General features: G+C 32.1%; 1 protein-coding gene across 1 annotated transcript; it reads right to left on the bottom strand.

Moving 5' to 3' along the window:
• Positions 1-9,843: 9,843 nt before the first annotated feature.
• On the bottom strand, positions 9,844-11,930 carry LOC131621648 (PKS-NRPS hybrid synthetase cheA-like). The gene is made up of 5 exons (XM_058892679.1): positions 11,918-11,930; positions 11,515-11,688; positions 11,044-11,447; positions 10,442-10,956; positions 9,844-10,363 (listed from the first exon to the last, which is right to left on the bottom strand). The coding sequence occupies exons 1-5, from the start codon at positions 11,928-11,930 to the stop codon at positions 9,844-9,846; spliced, it is 1,626 nt and encodes a 541-aa protein (XP_058748662.1).
• Positions 11,931-19,722: the final 7,792 nt, after the last annotated feature.

The raw sequence follows: 19,722 nt of genomic DNA, 5'->3' as shown, positions 1-19,722 counted from the left end.
ATATATTACTTACCTCATTAATAACTTCATCAATCTTTTCACTCTTATTCCCCAAAATTGTGATGGTATTTTACATTACTACTTTGGATTAGTATGTGTATTTGCAAGAAACATTTTTGTTTCTTAGTGAAACACCTATTTTGCAAGATATCTCATTATCTCTTTCAAATATGATATCAGAAATACCTTTTAAAATTTGAGTTCTTTCCCCTTTAGATACTCACACGTTTATTCGCTTGAAAAAGTATAGCATGTCAAATATAAAAGTCACAAAATCCGTGAAATATAAGAAAACTCATTAGTGGTGTAGTTTTTCCCAACCGAAATGTCATTCTTAACAATGATGTACAGATTTGTCCCAATAATCTTAGTAAACCTTGTCATATACGTGAGAAAGTTGGAAACCAAATTCTTCCATATATCTTGAGTATGCATCACATCTTTTAAAATTAATTTATTTTTGTAAGATTTTAGATCAAACTCTAGTCTCGACATGGGTAGTTTCTTAGTTCGACAGAGATTAAGCATGATATCGAAGTTTGTTCACATGCTAATGTTGAAATCCTGCATGTTATAGTCGAAGTACGCTCAAGCATGTAGTAGTCGAAATGCTACGATTTATAGCATATCGAATTGGGTCTGTTTTGAGCATTATAAAATTGTATAAAACATGGTGGGAGACGCCAATATCAACCCCCCACTAATATAATCCTCCAATAAATTGTATGCCATGAATTATATATGTAAATGGCTCTTTAATAAGGTTATCATGTGGAGAAGAACTTGGCATGTTCCTGCACATGTGTTATATATAACCAACCCGGTTTATCACAATTGTAGCAAACAAATTTTGAACTATGACATTTCTAGGGGTGGTTTCTTGCTCACATTTAGGACCCTTTAGAGGTTCCAATTCTTGTGGTTGCTAGAGTAGTGGTTCTTATTCTTACAAAGATTCTAATTCTTGCAAGGTTTAACAACTAACTTCAGGACTACACCTATGAGTTTTTTTCTAGTATTTTTAGTTGAAACAATCAACACTATATCTTTTTTGTCTTTCTTGCAAAATTTTCCCTAATTATGGAGGCGGATTGTCAGGTTTTCTAGAGAAAATTCTTTGGTTTTTAGCCTTATAAGGTTTTATAAATCTTTCATGTAGGGGGTAGTTTGTCTATTATACAATCTACTTAAACTATTCATCTAAAGGCATACCTTTAATTATGATTTTATGTTAAATGTTCTAGATCATATTTTCATCACTCGCCTGGTATTTGAGGTAGCGACTCATATAATATATTTTATTATCAGTTTTATCAATATTATATTTCTTTTTAATAGCATCTCCAACTTCTTTGTCCGACTTATATGTTTTGTACTAATAATACAAATCATCGTAAAATCCATTAGGAATATAATTATAGCATAAAAAATTGTTCTCGCTTCATTGTGTTAATTTTGTAACCATATTATCTTTTCTTCTTGTTCAACGTTTTCCAGCACCACTTGCAAAACATCATTGATAACAAATACAACTTCTTTCATAGTTTGAAAATATATCGTCTTTTGAAATGACAAGTATCAAAAGAAATGGTAACATAAACTTCTACCATTTTTTGATGTCAAAATCAGCATAACCAAAATCAGTAATATCTTTGTTAACATGGCATAAATGAAATGTATTATAAGTGTTATAAATTTAATATAGGTTTGAAGATTATTTTTGACACCAAATATATCACTAGGTTGAGTCTGGTACTAGGTAAAAAAATTGGCATCATCTAAAACTGTGCATTTAAACTATCAACCATGATGTTCTCATGATAAAATAACCTAGTCAAATTGTATAAAAAATTTACCACTCGAAAATCGTTGGCACAGAAAAGAAAGGGGAGAAGTTGCTAGAAAATTCTTCAAGGTTCAACCACAACAAGGTATCATTGAAAACTAACATTAATATTGATTTTGTTCATAGTGAAGATGTGTGAGACAAATAACAATAATCTACAATCAATATAAACAAATCACAACAAGCAAGAGGAAGATAATAGACGAGAATACCTAGAATTTATTAACTCAGATCGATCAAATTGATCCACTATATAGAGTGAGTAGTTATTTGATTATGTATAGTTCCAATAATTTCTACAATAAATTACAAAAGAGTTACGAAAAAGTAGTTATCATAGTTCCCAAGAAAAAACCCGAATTCTAATCAAGTATTTTCCAATCTCTTTAACTATCTGTATATGATTACACAAATTCAAGATGTTATAAGTGTTTTCGAATCCCGTTAGATGACTTCAAAAGTTTTCCAAAATTCCAAGAGTTCCAAGGAATTTATACCTTGTCTCTCTAAGTTTTCCTACAAGGATTAACACATATTTCTTCTGTCTTTCTTCAAGTCTTACTAACAATAGTGATAAAGATACATATTTATAACTATTGAAACTCAACAGATCCATAAAAGTCCCAAAACACTACCCATTAACGAAATAATTCAAGATTCGAATTTGAATAAACGTAATAATTGTGAACTACTCAAACTAGAGTCATTGCTTGAGGATCGCCACTATCTGAACCCAGATGCCAATGTGATGTCGTCATTCGATGATCTACTGTTATTGTGTTAACTTTTAACTATGTTTTTTACCTATACTTTTTACACATTGAGTTAACCATGGGAGATTCTATATTTTTTCTTCAATTCACACATATTATTATAGTTTAAGTTCCAAAATATTATTGTGAGAACTCTAACAATAGTGGTAAATTTGTTTATAAGTTCAAACACATCAAATTCTTGTTGAATTTAATTTAACATTAAATTCCTCAAGAGTAATAGATGTGGAGGATAAAAAACAACGACAACCAAAATAGATAGCACCAAAGAAACAAAATAATCTACAATTAACCCGTGATAGCAAGTCCACATCAAGTAGGAGGAAGATAAAAAACAAGAACACAAAAAAAAATTATTTACGTAGTTTGGTCAAACCGATCTACTCTAGAGAACAAATAAACTCTCTTATTCTTAATAATTCCAAGAATTATTACAATAAATTCTAAAAGAATTACATGAAAATAGTCACTCATCTTTTCACAGATAAACTCTATTTTCTACCTCCAAGTGTTTCTCAATCTCTCCAACTCTTTATATATGAATCACATGAGTCCAAAATGTTTAGAAGTGTCTTTCAAATTTCAATCCTCTTATATACCTTTAAATATTTCCAGATTCTAAGAGAGCACAATCATATAAATTTCTACCGTTGTAAATTTCTCCTAGAATTCTCATCACTTTCCTCAGTGTTTAGTTCGGAAAGTTATGAATAAAAAATGTTAGAGATACATATTTTTATTTTTTGATAAACTTAGAGATAATATTTATATTTGTGGAAAACGGATTTATAACAAACTCAAAACACGACTCATTAATGAACGGATATGTCAATCAGTCGACCAAATATTAAATAAATATATTATATTATTGGTTAGAAAATGATACATAAAATCAAGTATGGTAATTTAATAAATAATTTTACATTTTTAAAATCTCAAAAAATTTAAATATAATAACTTTTCCAAAAATATTACTATTAATATTTTAAAAAAACACATTTAATTTTCCACAAATAATATGTTGTTAGTTTAAGAATATATACTATTTTTTTTATAAAAAAAAATTATAAACAAAATTTAAATAAAACAAGTATTCCTAAAACTCAAACCTAATATAAAAGATTCAAATTACAAATTTTTATAAATAAATGTATATATTAGTCTTCCGATAAGGGATAAGAGATAAGGGGTTATTCGGGGAATTTTTTTTTTCAATAATTATATTTTAAAAAAAAATAAAATAACTAATTTTTCAAAATAATTACATAAATGTCCAAAAATATTTATTTTAACACGTTGTCGCCAAGGGGTGGCGACAACAATACCTCCTTACTGAATTCGCCAGTGAGCCTGGCGACAACATGTAAAAGTTGGGCTAAGTCGCCACCCCCGGCGACAACACTCATTCCTTTTTTTTTTCAATTTTTTTAGTTAAATTATTTTACCTATTATATTTTATTATTTTCTTCATTTGTGGGTCCACTTGTTTTTGGACCATGTCGCCATTCTAGCTGGCGAATCATCATCATGTGTGGGTCCAAGTCGCCTCTTTAGGTAGCGACAATACTCATTTGAAAATTTTTTTTTTCCAATAAATATTTGTTATCATATTGTGGATTTAATTTAGAATTTAAATTGATCTTTAAAAGGATAACTGAATTAGAAACTAATAACAATTATGAATAAGTAATGTTATAATTTTATAAAGGTATATTATATTATAATAGCTTTGATCCATCTCTAACACAATCCATAATACAATATTATTTGGTTTGCTAGTATCCATCGTACTAATACACATTATAAGGTATTATAATATCTAAAACAATATAAAAAAATAAAAAACTTGTCAATATCGTAATCTATGTGTATGATGAGTACACGCCGCCGGTCATATCTAAATTGTCATCAATATATATAGGTTTTTTCTTCACCCACCTCCTAACCTTCTTGCCAACCCCTGGTGAATTTACAACATTACCCTTTGTTTCGGAAGTTCATTTCCGAAACGGTACTTTTTTTTTGAAAAAAAGGTGTTTTCGGAAATGAACTTCCGAAAACGTGTTTTTTTTAATATAAAATATTGGTTTCGGAGATGCATCTCCGAAATAAAGTTACATTTTCAGAAAATGTGGTGTTTCGGAAGTTCATCTCCAAACGCACCCCCCTTGGAGAATTCAGAAATGAACCTCCAAAAATATGTCTGGACAGAATAAAATGAAAAACAACAACAATTCGCTTTATTTAATCGGGTGAAGATTACAACGATAATAATACATAAAATTAAAGTTACATATTGTTGAACACGGGTAGGTGGGGATGAGAGAGTGGTGGGGAGAAAAAAAGGCTTCCAAATTTCAAAAGGTGTACTACTGTAAGTAACAAATGACGGAGGAGGTGTAACCGGGGCCGGAACATATGACGGAGGAGGTGGATGTCCGGAGGAAGAAGAACCGGAGGTCCGTCCACCGCGAGACAAAGGAGCCAATCAATGTAAGCTATAATTTATCATTATCATCAGGGGACGTCATTACAAAAAATTGGGAAAAAAATCTTATTATTTTTAATCTTGATTTTTTAGAAATGACGTCCCCAGATGATAATGATAAACTATAGCTTACAATGATTGGCTCCTTTGTCTCGCGGTGGACGTACCTCCGGTTCTTCTTCCTCCGGACATCCACCTCCTCCGTCATATGTTCCGGCCCCGGTTACACCTCCTCCGTCATTTGTTACTTACAGTAGTACGTATTTTTATTAACATGATAAATCCAATACAAAAACACTGTGCGATACAATCCGAAATCCGAACAAAACAAAACACGTCAAACAAAACAAAAACATGTTATTCTGCCCGACGAGTGTTACAAAATACACATCAAACAAAATAAAAACACTTTATTCTTATCGACGAGCGAACTCCTCCGAATGAAGATAATTATATCAATCTTCATCCCACTCATTATCAGAACCATCAGCGTTGATCACGCCTGAAGGCTGAGCCTGCGCGTCCGAGCCATGGACTCCCAGGGGACGAGAAGCAGAACCAGTCAAAAGCTTCTTCTTCTCCTTCACCACCTTCACCTCCTTCACCTCCTTCACCTCTTTCACCTCCTTCTTTGAAGAACCCTTTCTTCCCTTAGCGCCCTCTTTAGAAGACGCAGTCCTGCGTGCTTGTTGGTTGCCTGACATGTTCCTGTAAACAGTTGAAATCGATTAATATGCGAGACAAAATAAAAAACAAAAAAATTTGAACTTCTGATACAATTCGGAAGTTCATTTCCGAAAACTGGGAGGGAGGTGTTTTCGGAAATGAACTTCCGAAACACCCCTGCGATGGACTTTTCTGCAACTTCCATGGCAGACCCCTAAACCAAACTTCAAACCAAATCAAAATGCTTCTAAACAACCTAAATACTACTAACAACCTAACCATATATCATTTATGCAATTAAAACCCTAAATAACATGCATTTGAATAATAGATCTAAAAATTTCAAAACTTACAAAGTGTTAGGATTGAGGGCTTTTGAATGTTGTTTAGCAGTGTGATTGGAGCCTTGATGCAGCTTTGGAATTCTGTTTGCACAAAATTTTGCCTTTGCCACTTTTTGTTTTGATTTAGGGTAAATGATTGGGGGAGGGGGAGTGTTTTGATAAATCTGCAGAAATCGCAGTATTTCGGAAATTCACTTCCGAAACCCCTGCTTCGGAAATGAACTTCCGAAATAAGTCAATTTATTCAAAAAAAAAGCGCTTCGGAAATTCATTTCCGAAGCAGGGGTATGTTGGTATTTTCGCTGGGGGTGACCCATAGGGAGGTGGCCAAAGAAATTTTATATATATATATATATATATATATATATATATATATATATATATATATATAGTTTGTTTAATTTACCTGAAAAATGGAATGGTTATACATAATATAAATATAATATATATAATTATTTACGTCTTATGAATTCTGTTTCATTATTATAAGTCTAAAACTAGTATCATAGTAGTACAATCTAGACGTGAATCACTGCGTGCACAACTCAACTCAATAATTATATACTAAACTATACTAATTTATCATTATCAAGTTTCTTACCTCCATATTATTTGATGTCTTATTCTGGTTCTAAAAGAGATATTTTAAAGGGAAACAATTCTGGCACGTAAGGGTGTGCATAAAGACAAAAATTATGTCTACCCTTAGTATTTACTCGGCCCATATATGTAACCACTTCTACGTAGTCTATGAAAATTATACCCTGTACCCTTACGTTTATCCCAATACCCCTAAAAAAAAATTTTCAGACAAATTTACCCCTGTATAAATAGTAAAAATTACAAAAATTTTCACTTTTTCACTCATTTTCACGGTTACACAGCATTTGAGAAGAGGGAATTTTTTTGAGCCAAAACCGGATAACCCAGCCTCGTCAGTTCCGGTTCACATTCCATTTAAAAAGTAAGTTTTTCAAAAAAAATTATCAGCCGGATAACCCAGCTATGGGGTTTCCGGTTCTGTTCGTTTTCTTCCGTTACCAGCCGGATAACCCAATGATGGAGTTTCCGGTTCCTTTTTCTCAGCCGGATAACCCAACAATGGGGTTTCCGGTTCTTCTTGCCCTCAGCCGGATAACCCACCCTTGGGGTATCCGGTTCCTATTTTTTTTTTTAGTTTTTTTTTTTAGTTTTTAATATCATATATTATTTTTAATAACATTTTATTTAATTGTTAACTATTTTATTTTTTATTTTTTAGTGGTTCGAAGAAGAGGATGTGCGATCGACGGAATGCGTCAAAGAGGAAGACAACGTCGAGAGGCTGATGGCGAGGGACAGCAGGGAGCTGCTCTTGAGGTTGGTCCGCAGCATCCGGCATTTCCCGGAGGACCTACTGATACATCTTTATTGGTTAGATATCAGAGGCACGTTGCCTGTCATTTATGGTTGGGCGAGGTACGTAAATATTTTCTTAAATGTTTTTTTAAATTACATGTACTTATATATTAACATATATTACAAATTATTTTCAGGAGAGACGACCAAAGCCGACCTTAAAGGTTGCTGCACATGGCAGCAAATTAATAGGATGGATTCCGGCAATGCTCCCAAGGCAGATGGAAAATTGGTTAGTTGCATCTGGCCTGTCATCTTTGCAGCATACTAGTTTGGCCAGGGTAGATACTTGTGGAAGCTATTACTGGGGGGAAGCTGCACTGGTTACTCTGTACAGATACTTAGGGGATGCCTCATTTTATTCATGCAAGCAGCTTGGCGATTATGCCTCTCTTCTTCAGGTTTAAAATTTTACTTATTATTTAATTATACTTAATATCTAATATTTTTTTAATTTAGTTTATTATAATTTAGTTTAATTTATAATAGTAACTTTTACTTTCTTTTCAGTGTTGGATTCATGAGTACTTTCCAACTGTTGGAAAGAGAGGTACTTCTGGGTTATGTGGCATTGATAGTCCGATGGCTAGGGCGATGAAATGGGAATATAGGCAGGGGACGCAAAAAGTGGCTGACATCCGAGCTGTGTTAGATCAGTTGACTCCTCACGATATTGTCTGGCGCCCTTCTGAGGATCATCGGGTGCACCGTCCTTTTGATGATATCTGTTTGTATCGGGGTGGTTTGAAGTGGTTTGGTACTGTAGTTCTATATTTACCTGACAGATGCTTGCGTCAGTTTGGATACAGATAGTACATACCGACTTCTCCTCCTAATGTAGACACACTTGATGTGGATGTTTAGTGGGCTACATATATGCAGAGTGTGTTGTAGGTGACCCGATCCCACGATGATCCCCCAGCTGCTTTTGCCACCATGCCATACGAGACAGACGATGATTATTTGCCGTGGTATTATACGGTGTCACATCCTCGTTTGAGAGCACCACAGGATGATGAGCCGATGGAGGTACCAGTGCCTGTCTATGACGAAGGACCGTCAGACCCGAGATTATCATATATATCTCATGAGCTTCATCATTACTTACAGCGTCATCAGGCTGTTCCTGAAGACGAACAGTTTCTGGAGATATTTAGAGCACTCAGACTTGCACAAGGCGGACCATTACCTAGGGAAGGTCCAATTACTTATGACAATGAGTCTGATTGATGTCACATTTTATGTTTATATTTATGTTTTAGTTTGAGACTTATGTATTGTTATGAGACTTGTAGACGTCTGTATTATTATAAGACTTTTAGTTTGAGATTAACTATTTATAATCCATTTGTCAACATATTAAAATCCAATAGCATAAAATCATACTAAATAGTACCAATGTTTTAATATCATAAAATCAAACTAAATAATGCCAATGTTGTAATATCATAAAATCAATCTAAGCTGACATATTTTGGCAGTATAGGCATAAGCCGTTGCCAATGTTGTAACCGCCCGGCAAATCCTACCATCCAAGAAGTCGCATCTTTTGTGCGATATTTCTTCCATTCATTTGTGACAGGTGGAAACGGGAATCCTTCATTCATGTTTACCTCCACATAAAATAAATATCAGAAAAAGTCAAATAGTGATTGAATGTACCAAAATTGTGTTACTAATTACCTGAACCCAATGATTTCCATTGACAAATCCGATGCAGTAAATGGATGCATTAGGTGAATGTGCACTCGTCATAGGGAAGTAACTCAAACTAGGGTGACCTAAAGAGACGAGAACAACGTTATACCGATTAGCTATTACATAGCCTAACTCAGGTAACGTCATCCATTTATTTGGTGGTTGTTGTCCTAAAGTTTCTATCACCAACGATGATCTCACTGTTGGAAGGCGTTCACCAAATAAATCCTCATACAACTTGCTTCTAGGACCTATAATTTCTTTCTCCAAATCCCGACGAACCATTGACCATCCATCTGTGCCATAACCATGCAAAGATGCAATGGCTCTAAACCCACAATTTCCATCATCTCTTACATCAACAATGTCATCAATAAATGGTCTGATGTAATCTGGAAATTGTACAATGTATTTATCAAATTCTCTATTTTTTGAGGTTTGGTATAGTTGTGAATATAACCTCTTTGAAGATTTTTGAGAACTCAAATGTGCTTGATCAACATACTCATGTCCTGAAGGATCACGATAAACATCATATCCCACAGGTCTCTTCCCTTTTTTCTTAACCCCTCCTTTGGTTTTAATTTTTTCAGGCGGTGGACACATCTTTGTTGTAGTTGGATAAGCAATCTAACACACTCTGCTTTTTAATGCTCTTTTTCCGACAACATCTAATGACCTCCACATTTTCCAAATTTTATCGATTGCATTTGTCATGTCTATTTCTGATCCATCATCTGCATCTATATCTTGATTTCCTTCCATACTTAGTTTCCTCCAATGAATATGAATAGCCTCAATTGGTATCGCATCACCACTCAATGTATATCTCCCTAACTCACAAGCACATGGTAACCCATATACTTTTCTATGAGTACATCCGCACTTTTGCGTATCGGTACCCACCATGTCAATCCTCAACCACTCTTCAGCAATCTGCCTCAATGCAGCTCTTGATACTGAACCACGCAAATTTGAATAAAAAGGACTAGTATGTGCATGCTCAACTTCATAAAAACTCTTCTGAAATAAAGCTCTAATGTTGCCCACTTGTATCTTGATATTGTCATTCATAGCCTCCCAACATTTGCATAAATCACCTAAGCTATTATCTAACATTTGCTTAAGTTTCCAATGCGCAGACTCCACCCTTTAAATAAAACAAAACAACTAATTATCTGTAATATTAATATAAAGAAACAATGTCGATAAAATCACATAAACATACCTATTTGTTGTGGTGTTGCCCAAATGTAACACTTGATTGATCCATGCTTCGACAAATCGATGTCTGTGCGGTGTCAACCATGTGTCATTCACATAATCAATAAAACCTTTGGAGTCAACACATGCATCCTCAAGTTGTTTCAACCGTTGATGGTACTTCATCTCATCACTAGCCTTTATCAGTTTAAACCACATTTTCTCCATTGTTTCTCGCATATCATCCACAACATGTTCCTTACACTTTGATTTCACGTTTTTGTTGATGTGAAATCGGCAAAGCAAATTAGCTGTCTTTGGAAATATTAATTCAATGGCTTTCATTAAAGCAAGATCTCTATCAGTCAAGATTACTTGAGGATAATTATCCTGCTTGATAAACAACTGTTTCAACTTATCCAATACCCAACAAAAAGTCTCTGTCTGCTCAGATTCCATATAGGCAAATGCAACAGCAAATGTTAATTTAGTTGATGTCATACCAACTATTTCAAACAACGGTTGCCTGTACTTGTTTGTCTTGTATGTGCAGTCCATAATCAATACAATAGGAAACATATTCAACAACTTCACTGATTCTGGATGTGCCCAAAATATATCTCTCACAACTTCTGACTCATCCTTTTTCCTACTCCAGTAAACATAACCTGATTCTTCAACCAACTTGAGCAATTGTTGCATTTCTGTTCTAGGACCCCTTATGTCTTTTTGTATCTTACTCTTATGTTTGTATATTTGCGTGATCCGAGTGACATTCTCCGGGTCACGCTCTTGCAATGACAATAATATGTGTCTTGGTGGAACATGACGTTTTGTCAAATCAACAATATGTTGCTTATCATCTGTATTTAGTCGACTTACGAAAGCATGACCTTCAAATCTATCAGGTAAGCCGTGGTTGTGTACTCCACATTTTACATCGATCTTCCATCCAAAACCATCTTTCGACGGTGTTGACCTAATTTTGAAAGGACAACCACATCTCTTACTAGCACTTTGGGTTTCGCTATCTGTTTTTTTTGTATTTTCCACCTCTATCACAACCAAATACTAATTTATCACTTCTTCCTCTCTTGCCTGTTTTGATATCTGAACGAGCTATTATAACTGTCACTTTATTCCTTATTCCAACCTCCTTAATCCAACTTATCGCCTCTTCTCTTGTAGCAAATTTTTGACCAGTTACAAAAACATCAGTTATATCCACACATGTTTGAGTTACATCGCATTTCTTCAAAGGAGGATCCACACCTAAATATATAAAATTAATTAAGTTTAATATATAATTAAAAAAAATTAAAAAAATAAAAAAAAACGAAAAAAATAAAAAAAAAGGAACCGGAATACCCACAAAGGGGATATCCGGTTGAGACACACAACAAACTGGAACACCCACCCCTGGGATATCCGGTTGCGCAAAATTGAAAAAAACGAACCGGAACACCCACCCCTAGGTTGTCCGGTTTTGGATTTTACTAACCGGAAATCTGCATTTTGGGATATCCGGTTTAGGCAACGTCACAGTCTCCAACCCTCATTCGTCCGTACAAACAGTAAAAATGAAAAAATAAAAAAAAGTTAAAAGTAAAAAAAAGGATAAAATTGGAATTTTTTTAAAATTGTAGGGGTATTGGGATAAACGTTGGGGTACGGAGTATAATTTTCGTAGTCTATTCAATTAGCCCAATTTTATTTCAGTATGGTTTTTCTATAGTAAAAATTTAAGAATTTTAGCTGGCACCTCCATATATTTTTATAATATCAAAAATATTATTTTCATTTTTTAATTACATTTTATAAATAAAAAATTCAGTTGCAAAAAATCTGATAGACAATACAAAAAAAATTCAATATAGGTTTATACCAAATTAATTAAAATATTTAATGTGTTTCAAAAGATTTATTAAATGTTTTAAAAAATCCGATATACTAGATATTTCTCCACACCCCTTAAAGATTAGATAGTATTATTTTTGAACGACCACACCCCTGCATATCAAAAAAATAAAAGAAATTAACATTTTTTAAAAAGAGAATACTTAGATACAATTTTTTAGGTGTGATTTGTACCATTTTCTAATGAAAATTTGATAAGTGTATAATTTCTTCTTATACATATGTAATTTTCTTCTATTTTCACTCCTTAAATGATGTTTAAGTACCTTTGTCATATTTTCATTGACCAATAGCATAAACCACACATGAGAAATTGTAGGTAAATTTTCTTCTTTTCAAAATATACGATCAATCCCTGCATTTTTTGAAAATTCTGAACATTAGGTATGTTGTATGAGTTTTTCCTTGCAATTTAGAAAAAATTGCCGATAAAAGTTCATACAAGCATACCACGTATTTTTTAAATTGCATATGAAAATGCAAACAAAATTTTGGAATTTATCGGACATTTATAAATTACATGTATAAATCAATAATTTTAGTACTGGGAATTTCAAAAGTTCGGCAAAAATCATGATTTTTACTAAATAATCAATTTCCTATAAAAAGTGCCGATATAAATCTAAGTTTTCTGAAAAACTCTGAAAATGGTTTTGTCAATAATGAAGATTGTAGTTTTTTAACAATGAGAGTATTATGGTAAAATTGTTGGTAACGTGGGGGTGCCCGGTCTAATTGAGTGGGTGTAAGATAAAATTCTCTAAAAAGTAGCATGACTAATAAGTTATTTGGTAGTTTGTAGTTGATATTATATATATATATATATATATATATATATATATATATATATATATATATATATATATATATATATATATATATATATATATATATATATATATATATATATCATGATTGCTAGGTTATACATGATAATTAGTAGTTTAAAACAAATGATTAATAGTTGATAAATTAATTGAAATGTTTGGTAAATTAGTTGTTCCACTAGCCGATAATATAAAATGACATAAAAGAACATTCTTAATTAATAACTTATCGGATCTATTATCTTGTATATACTATTATTAAATTAATTTTCATTCGATAAAATTAAATGTAAAATGCACATGTAAAATTAAACATAAAACAAAAATGTATTCAACTCATATAGGAAATAGGAGTGAATAACGACAACAATAGAGAGTAAGGGTGAAATTAGCTCAGAAAAGCAAAACGGGAAGGTAGAGTGAAAACAACAAGGAAAAGAATGGAGGAATCGTTGCAGTAAGACGTTTATGATTTTTTTAAGATATAAAACTTTACTTTTTATATGCTTGCAATTAAAATATATATATATATATATATATATATATATATATATATATATATATATTAATAAATTATAAAAAATAAAAATTAATTTTAATTAAAATAATATGGATAATAGTGGAAACATATGTCAAACTAAAAACTATAAGCTTAAGCCAAGGTAGATTGACTAAGTTAGTAAGAAGTTGACTCACACACCGAGGGGATGTGGGTTCAACCCGGAGTGCTGATGGGAGGATATATTTGATGGGTGATCTATAAGTATCTCTATAAACGCTCTCTGAGCTTTGAGGTCAACCCTAACCCTAGTGAGCCTCCGGAGCCCAACTCGCCTATGTGGTGAAGTTTGTTGATATCAAAGCTACAAATCAAGTGATTAGCTTTTAGTTTTGATGATGGCAGCACTTGATATTAAACGATATCCACTTAAGTCCTTATCTATTAAAGATGGCTTAAGCGGTCTAAGATGTCAAGATGTTTTATCTAGATATCCTCTTGAAGACGTTCTTGAAAGATCAAGTCATCTCTTTGAAGTCAACATTATGGTCAAACGACATTCAAGTGAAGACACGCAAGGTTCACATGTGGTTTATCTTCTCAACTCTCAAATGATGGTAATCAACTTAAAGATATCTCATGTCTCATCAAGCCAGAAGACTCAAGGCTCTTGTGTGATGTTATACTCAAAGATAATGATGCCATGACTCAAGGCTCTAATTGATTGGAAGACTCTTTCCATCAAAACCATCGATTAAACCTAATAACCTAATCGATTATTTTCATTAGGTTGAGTTTAAAATCGATTAGGATGGTCTTTTAATGATTGGTAACGACTAAATATCAAAACCTTTCATTCGTGCCTTTAACAATTGATTATTAAGGTCCAATAACCAATTGGCCTAATCGATTATGGCATTCATTTCTCTTATGGATTATTTCGATATTTAAACCACAATGTGGCCTATAAGTAAAGAGATTCTTTATCATTTTATTTCATCCAGAAAAGGATCTTTGGTCTCACTTTCTTCTCACATCATTTTCATTAAATTTCTCATTTTTCTCACATATATTTAGCCTAGTACTGAGAGCGTATTCTTGTGTCTAAGTAAAGATCATTTTTCTGGGTGAGGGCTTAATTGTAATTTACCAAGAGTGTATTATCTCTTGAGTAAATATTTCTTCTATAATAAGTTGATCTATGGGTTTCAACGGTTATAAATATGTATCTCTCTCATTCTTATCTTCACAGCCTTCAGAACTTTATCAACTGAAGACAACGAAAAGTTAGGAATCCTCGGTAAACTTTCAGAGACAAAGGTTAAAACTTCATAGAGTTCTTGGAATTTGGAAAATCTTTGGGGGTATCTAAGAGTATTGAGAAACACTTCTAAACACATTGGGCTTGTGCGATTCATATATTGAGAGTTGGAGCGATTGGGAAACACTTGGTAAAAATAGGATTTTGTTTGTGACAACTCAAGCGGTTTTTTCTAGTAACAGATTTGTTATCTCTTGTAACAACTTTTGAAAGTATAATGAATTAGAGAGATGCGTTCTCCATTCGAGTAGATCATTGAATCAAACTGGGTAAACAAGTTATTATGTTCTTGTATTTTATCTTCTTCTGGCTTGTGACAGTTTTGCTTTCATTTTTGGTAGGTTATTTTGTTGTTTTAGGCCATTTATTTTGGTATTCATTGTTCTATGTCTCCACACATAAAATTTCTTGGTGTGTTTGAACTCTGTATAATTATTCATAATTTCTTTGAGTTATTCTACCAGTTTTTCACAACAAGTGGCTTCCGTCGTACGAAAAGGGTATTGTTTACAAGTGAGCACTATGAGTAAATGAGAGATCGAGAATTTTTCTAGAGACAATAATTTTGGGTTGTGGAAACTTAATCTGCAAGCAATATTAACTCAGTAAAGTGTATTGAAGCATTTAGGGGGAGGCATCATTGCCCTCCATAAGAGGGTGTGGTAGTATTTTCCCTTGGAATGAGTGAGTTTACATGCTTAGTATTAATTTGACTATCTTGAGATTTTGAAGGAAATTATCTTAGAATTACTTGATCACTATTGTGAGACAATCTAATTATTAGTATCTTCAATCTTCAAAGTGAGAAAATATAATTATTAGTATCTTTAACCATAAAGATCAACCACACAAGTTAGAGAGAGTGAGATCAGATATTCTCCAAAAACTGTAAGGCATTATATATATGAGTAATCTCATTTATAAAGTGTTCAACCTCCATTTTTTCAACTAATGTGGAACTTCTAATTAGCACTTGTATCACAATACAAACACATGTTCTTCAAATCATGTCACATATTGAGTTATTGAAACGTCGATTACTCCATATAAAGAAATATAGTTCAATTTATTCACTTAAATGACAAAACCAATCCTCTTAAAAAAGGAAAGTGACGCAAATTGTTGCTCGTTTGTCTACTATTTAAATATAATCACTACTACAAATAATATATTTCATGACAAATCTTTCACCTCGATCCAGCAATAATATATTACCTTGATTTTGTCTCAAAACCAAAGTGATAGTTATTTTAAATGAATTCCTAGAATATGATGCTATATGAGGCTTTTCTATTTTTAATTGATATATTCCTTTGGTTTTGCCTAGAAATTGACGTGTTTGCTCGTTGGCAAAAATACTTTAGAGAGCTAGACTCTAACTTTCCTTTTACCTATCAAAAACCACACTAACTTCATAGCCATTCTCTTCACAAAAACTCTTGGAGGTTTTCATCAAAACTCTCTCAACATCAACTCGAACATCCATCACTTTTCAACGTCTACTCTTCCAACATCAACTTAAACATCATCTCTTTTCAAAACATGTTGAAGTTTCTTCATCACGTTTGAGATACGTAACTCACCACTGAAATATTCGTCTCTCATAGAAATGGTAATACCACTTAAATATTGTTAGAAATGTTGTTACCACTGAAATGTTATTTGATAATGTGTTAGAAATGCAATACTACTGAAACATTTTAATGTCAACTCTTCCATATATGTTTCATGATAACTTATTCTGTATGTTTCTAGTTATGATTCTGATTGTGGTTTAGTTGTTGTGTTTCTTATATATGAGTATGACATTTAAACTTCTTTTTTTGTTTAAGCAAACTTGTGAATGGAAATGTCATTCATTCCATAAGTAAACACTATAGAATTTATGATATCCATGTATATTGAAATAAAAGTATACCCATGTATATTGAAATAAAAGTATACGTTATGGACTGGATAAGTAGTTTAACACCTCAATGTAAGATGGAAATGTAAGAAACGCAAGATATCTCCTGACATCACTTGACGTGTTCTTTTTTTTTTGGTTTATCTCTACTGCATATTTCTATTTAGTATGATTCTATAAATTCTCTCTACTACATATTTATTCTAGTTAGGATGAAGTTTTGTGTAATGTTGCTTTGATATTCATCCTGGTGTCTCTATTATATGTTTCTATTTTTCTTAATTTACACAGACATGGGTGATTCGACAACTATCTCTCATACAACATATGTTGCAACCTCTGTTAATACAAAAAGTAACAGAAAAATTGGAGGTGCCATAACCAAGTTTTAAAAAGCCCACGAAAATGGGTTCGCTCCCCGGTTAATTGTGATCTGAGAACCAGAAAGGCTTATGGTGAAAATGCTGATGATTTTAAGAGTTATGTGACATTACAAGGTAGAAGCAAAGTGAGTGTTTTGAATGATAATTGACACGAGATTGACAGTAAATTGAAAGATAGCATATGGATTGATATTACAATATTAATTATGATTATTTTTATTTATTTTACAAGTATATATGACCATTTATGTTTTTGGCTTAATACTAATATCAACTCTATTATGTAAATGTATGAAGTTTTTATTATTCTAGAGGATAGTATACTGAAAAAGAAATGACTTGCATATGCTGGTGAGCATTATAGGGGATTTAAGAGAGAACTCACAAATGAATATATTAAGCATTCAAAAGATAAAATAGCTCCTCCACACATGAAGTATTCATTTATTGGTAGAGGCGATTGGAACTGAGAATCATGTTGGGTGTGTCTGTGGTCATGGAAGAGGCGTCAGCTTGAATTTACATTTTGGAAAATCGCAATCAATTAATAAAATAAACTGTACGAGAGAAATTGAAGAGGTAGTTGCTGAAAAGATAGGAGAGGTATTAGGATAGGAGCGGGAGAAGTGGAATCAGGAGAAGCGAGAGGAACAAGAGAGGATGTTGCAAGACGAGCGAGATAGGATGTTATAGGAGGCGGGGGAGGAGAAAAAGAGGTTGCCAGAGGTTGACTGAGAGAAGGATCCTCACGATCAATATGCACATAAAAATAAGTTGTAATGCAGTAAACACTATTAATATGCACATACAAAATAAGTCGGTTAAAGAGAATAAAGAATGTTACATGGCACAGTTTGTCCATATGTAAGTATATGCTTTGATTTGTGTATTCATTTATAAATATATTTTATACAAGTTATTAGTTATTCTAAGTGTTTATGTAGGGACCATTGGAAGCTAGTTATTTTATGTCCAAAGTAAAATATTGTAGTTATATTATGTTCGTTACACTATAATCTTGATGAAGATATGCAATAGATTTTGAGCGGGTAAGTGGTATTATTTACAATACAAAAATTTTACCTTTAGTTTTGAATAGTTTTTGTTCATGTTTAATTTTTACCAACATGTAGAGCTATGGAGGGATACAATTTTGTGAAATGTAATTTAGTTGATAAAAATCCAAAGTTCATAGAACCACATGTAAGTATTGCTTGTGCATTTTGATATTCTTTTATTTTAAAGTTATTACTTGTGTTTTGTGTGTATTAATTAGTAACAATGAAAATTATTTGTAGTCGCAAAAACAACCAAACATCTTTGAATATGAATACTATGTTATGAGACATAAGTTTAATATTGTCTCCAACAATGACATTATAAATTCATGGAGTAAGGTACTAACTTTATCCATGTACATGTAATTTATGTATATTTGTTAAGTTAATGTTACTGTTGTTGTTAGCTTATCATAATTTAAATTTTGTTCAAATTATAGGGATTTAGCGACGAAACCCCATTACCACAAGAAGATATAGATGACATCCGATCACGTTGGACCGGTGCCTTCCTATCTTATCATGAATCTCATAAACACTAATTTTTCTTGATTGTTGTAAGCATTGTATATATATTTTATCATTATAGGTGCAAATATGTCCAATTATATATATATATATATATATATATATATATATATATATATATATATATATATATATATATATATATATATATATAATCTCTCCTATAGATGTTTTGTGTATCCCAAATTTTATTATAAGTATCGTATGCATTGTATATTTGGTTTTGTAAATAATGTAAATTTGATATTTTGTGTTATATTCTGTATAAAATACAAATAATATGATAGTGTCACATAATTTGTAGGTTCTATGTAAAAAGTGATATAGATCAGTCAAGATGAGTTTTAAAACAAATAACAAATGAAAAAAATGATATAGGTCAATCAAAATAAAATTTATAACAAACAATGAAAAGATAGGTTATACCCCTCGATTATTAACAAAAATCCAAAGATATATGGCACGCTACATAGTTTTGAAAATAAAAACGAACCAATGACATTTTCAGTTATCCTCTCAGTTATTCAGAAACTAAGGAGTAAGATAACAATTTTTTACTCCATTATCTTAAGGTTTTTGATAGATAAATAATGTCAAGGTCTATTGTAACACAGAACGTTTAACCAAATGACATTTCCAAACCTCACTTCTTAAATTTTCCCAACAATTTTTATGTCGCCATTTGTTTACTCATTTCACCTCAAAGTTGAAATATTTGAATTTTAAATCTTGTATATATATAATTATTATTGTAACCACCACTCTTTAAATGAGAATCAATCAGACAACCATAGATTATATATATAACAAAACCTCAAAGTTGAACTATTTGAATTTTAAATCTTGTATATAATTATTAATGTAACC

The sequence above is a fragment of the Vicia villosa genome, unplaced genomic scaffold, assembly GCF_029867415.1.
Source record: "Vicia villosa cultivar HV-30 ecotype Madison, WI unplaced genomic scaffold, Vvil1.0 ctg.000010F_1_1, whole genome shotgun sequence".
NCBI lineage: Eukaryota > Viridiplantae > Streptophyta > Magnoliopsida > Fabales > Fabaceae > Vicia > Vicia villosa.
This window is presented reverse-complemented; position numbering and strand designations above follow the sequence as displayed.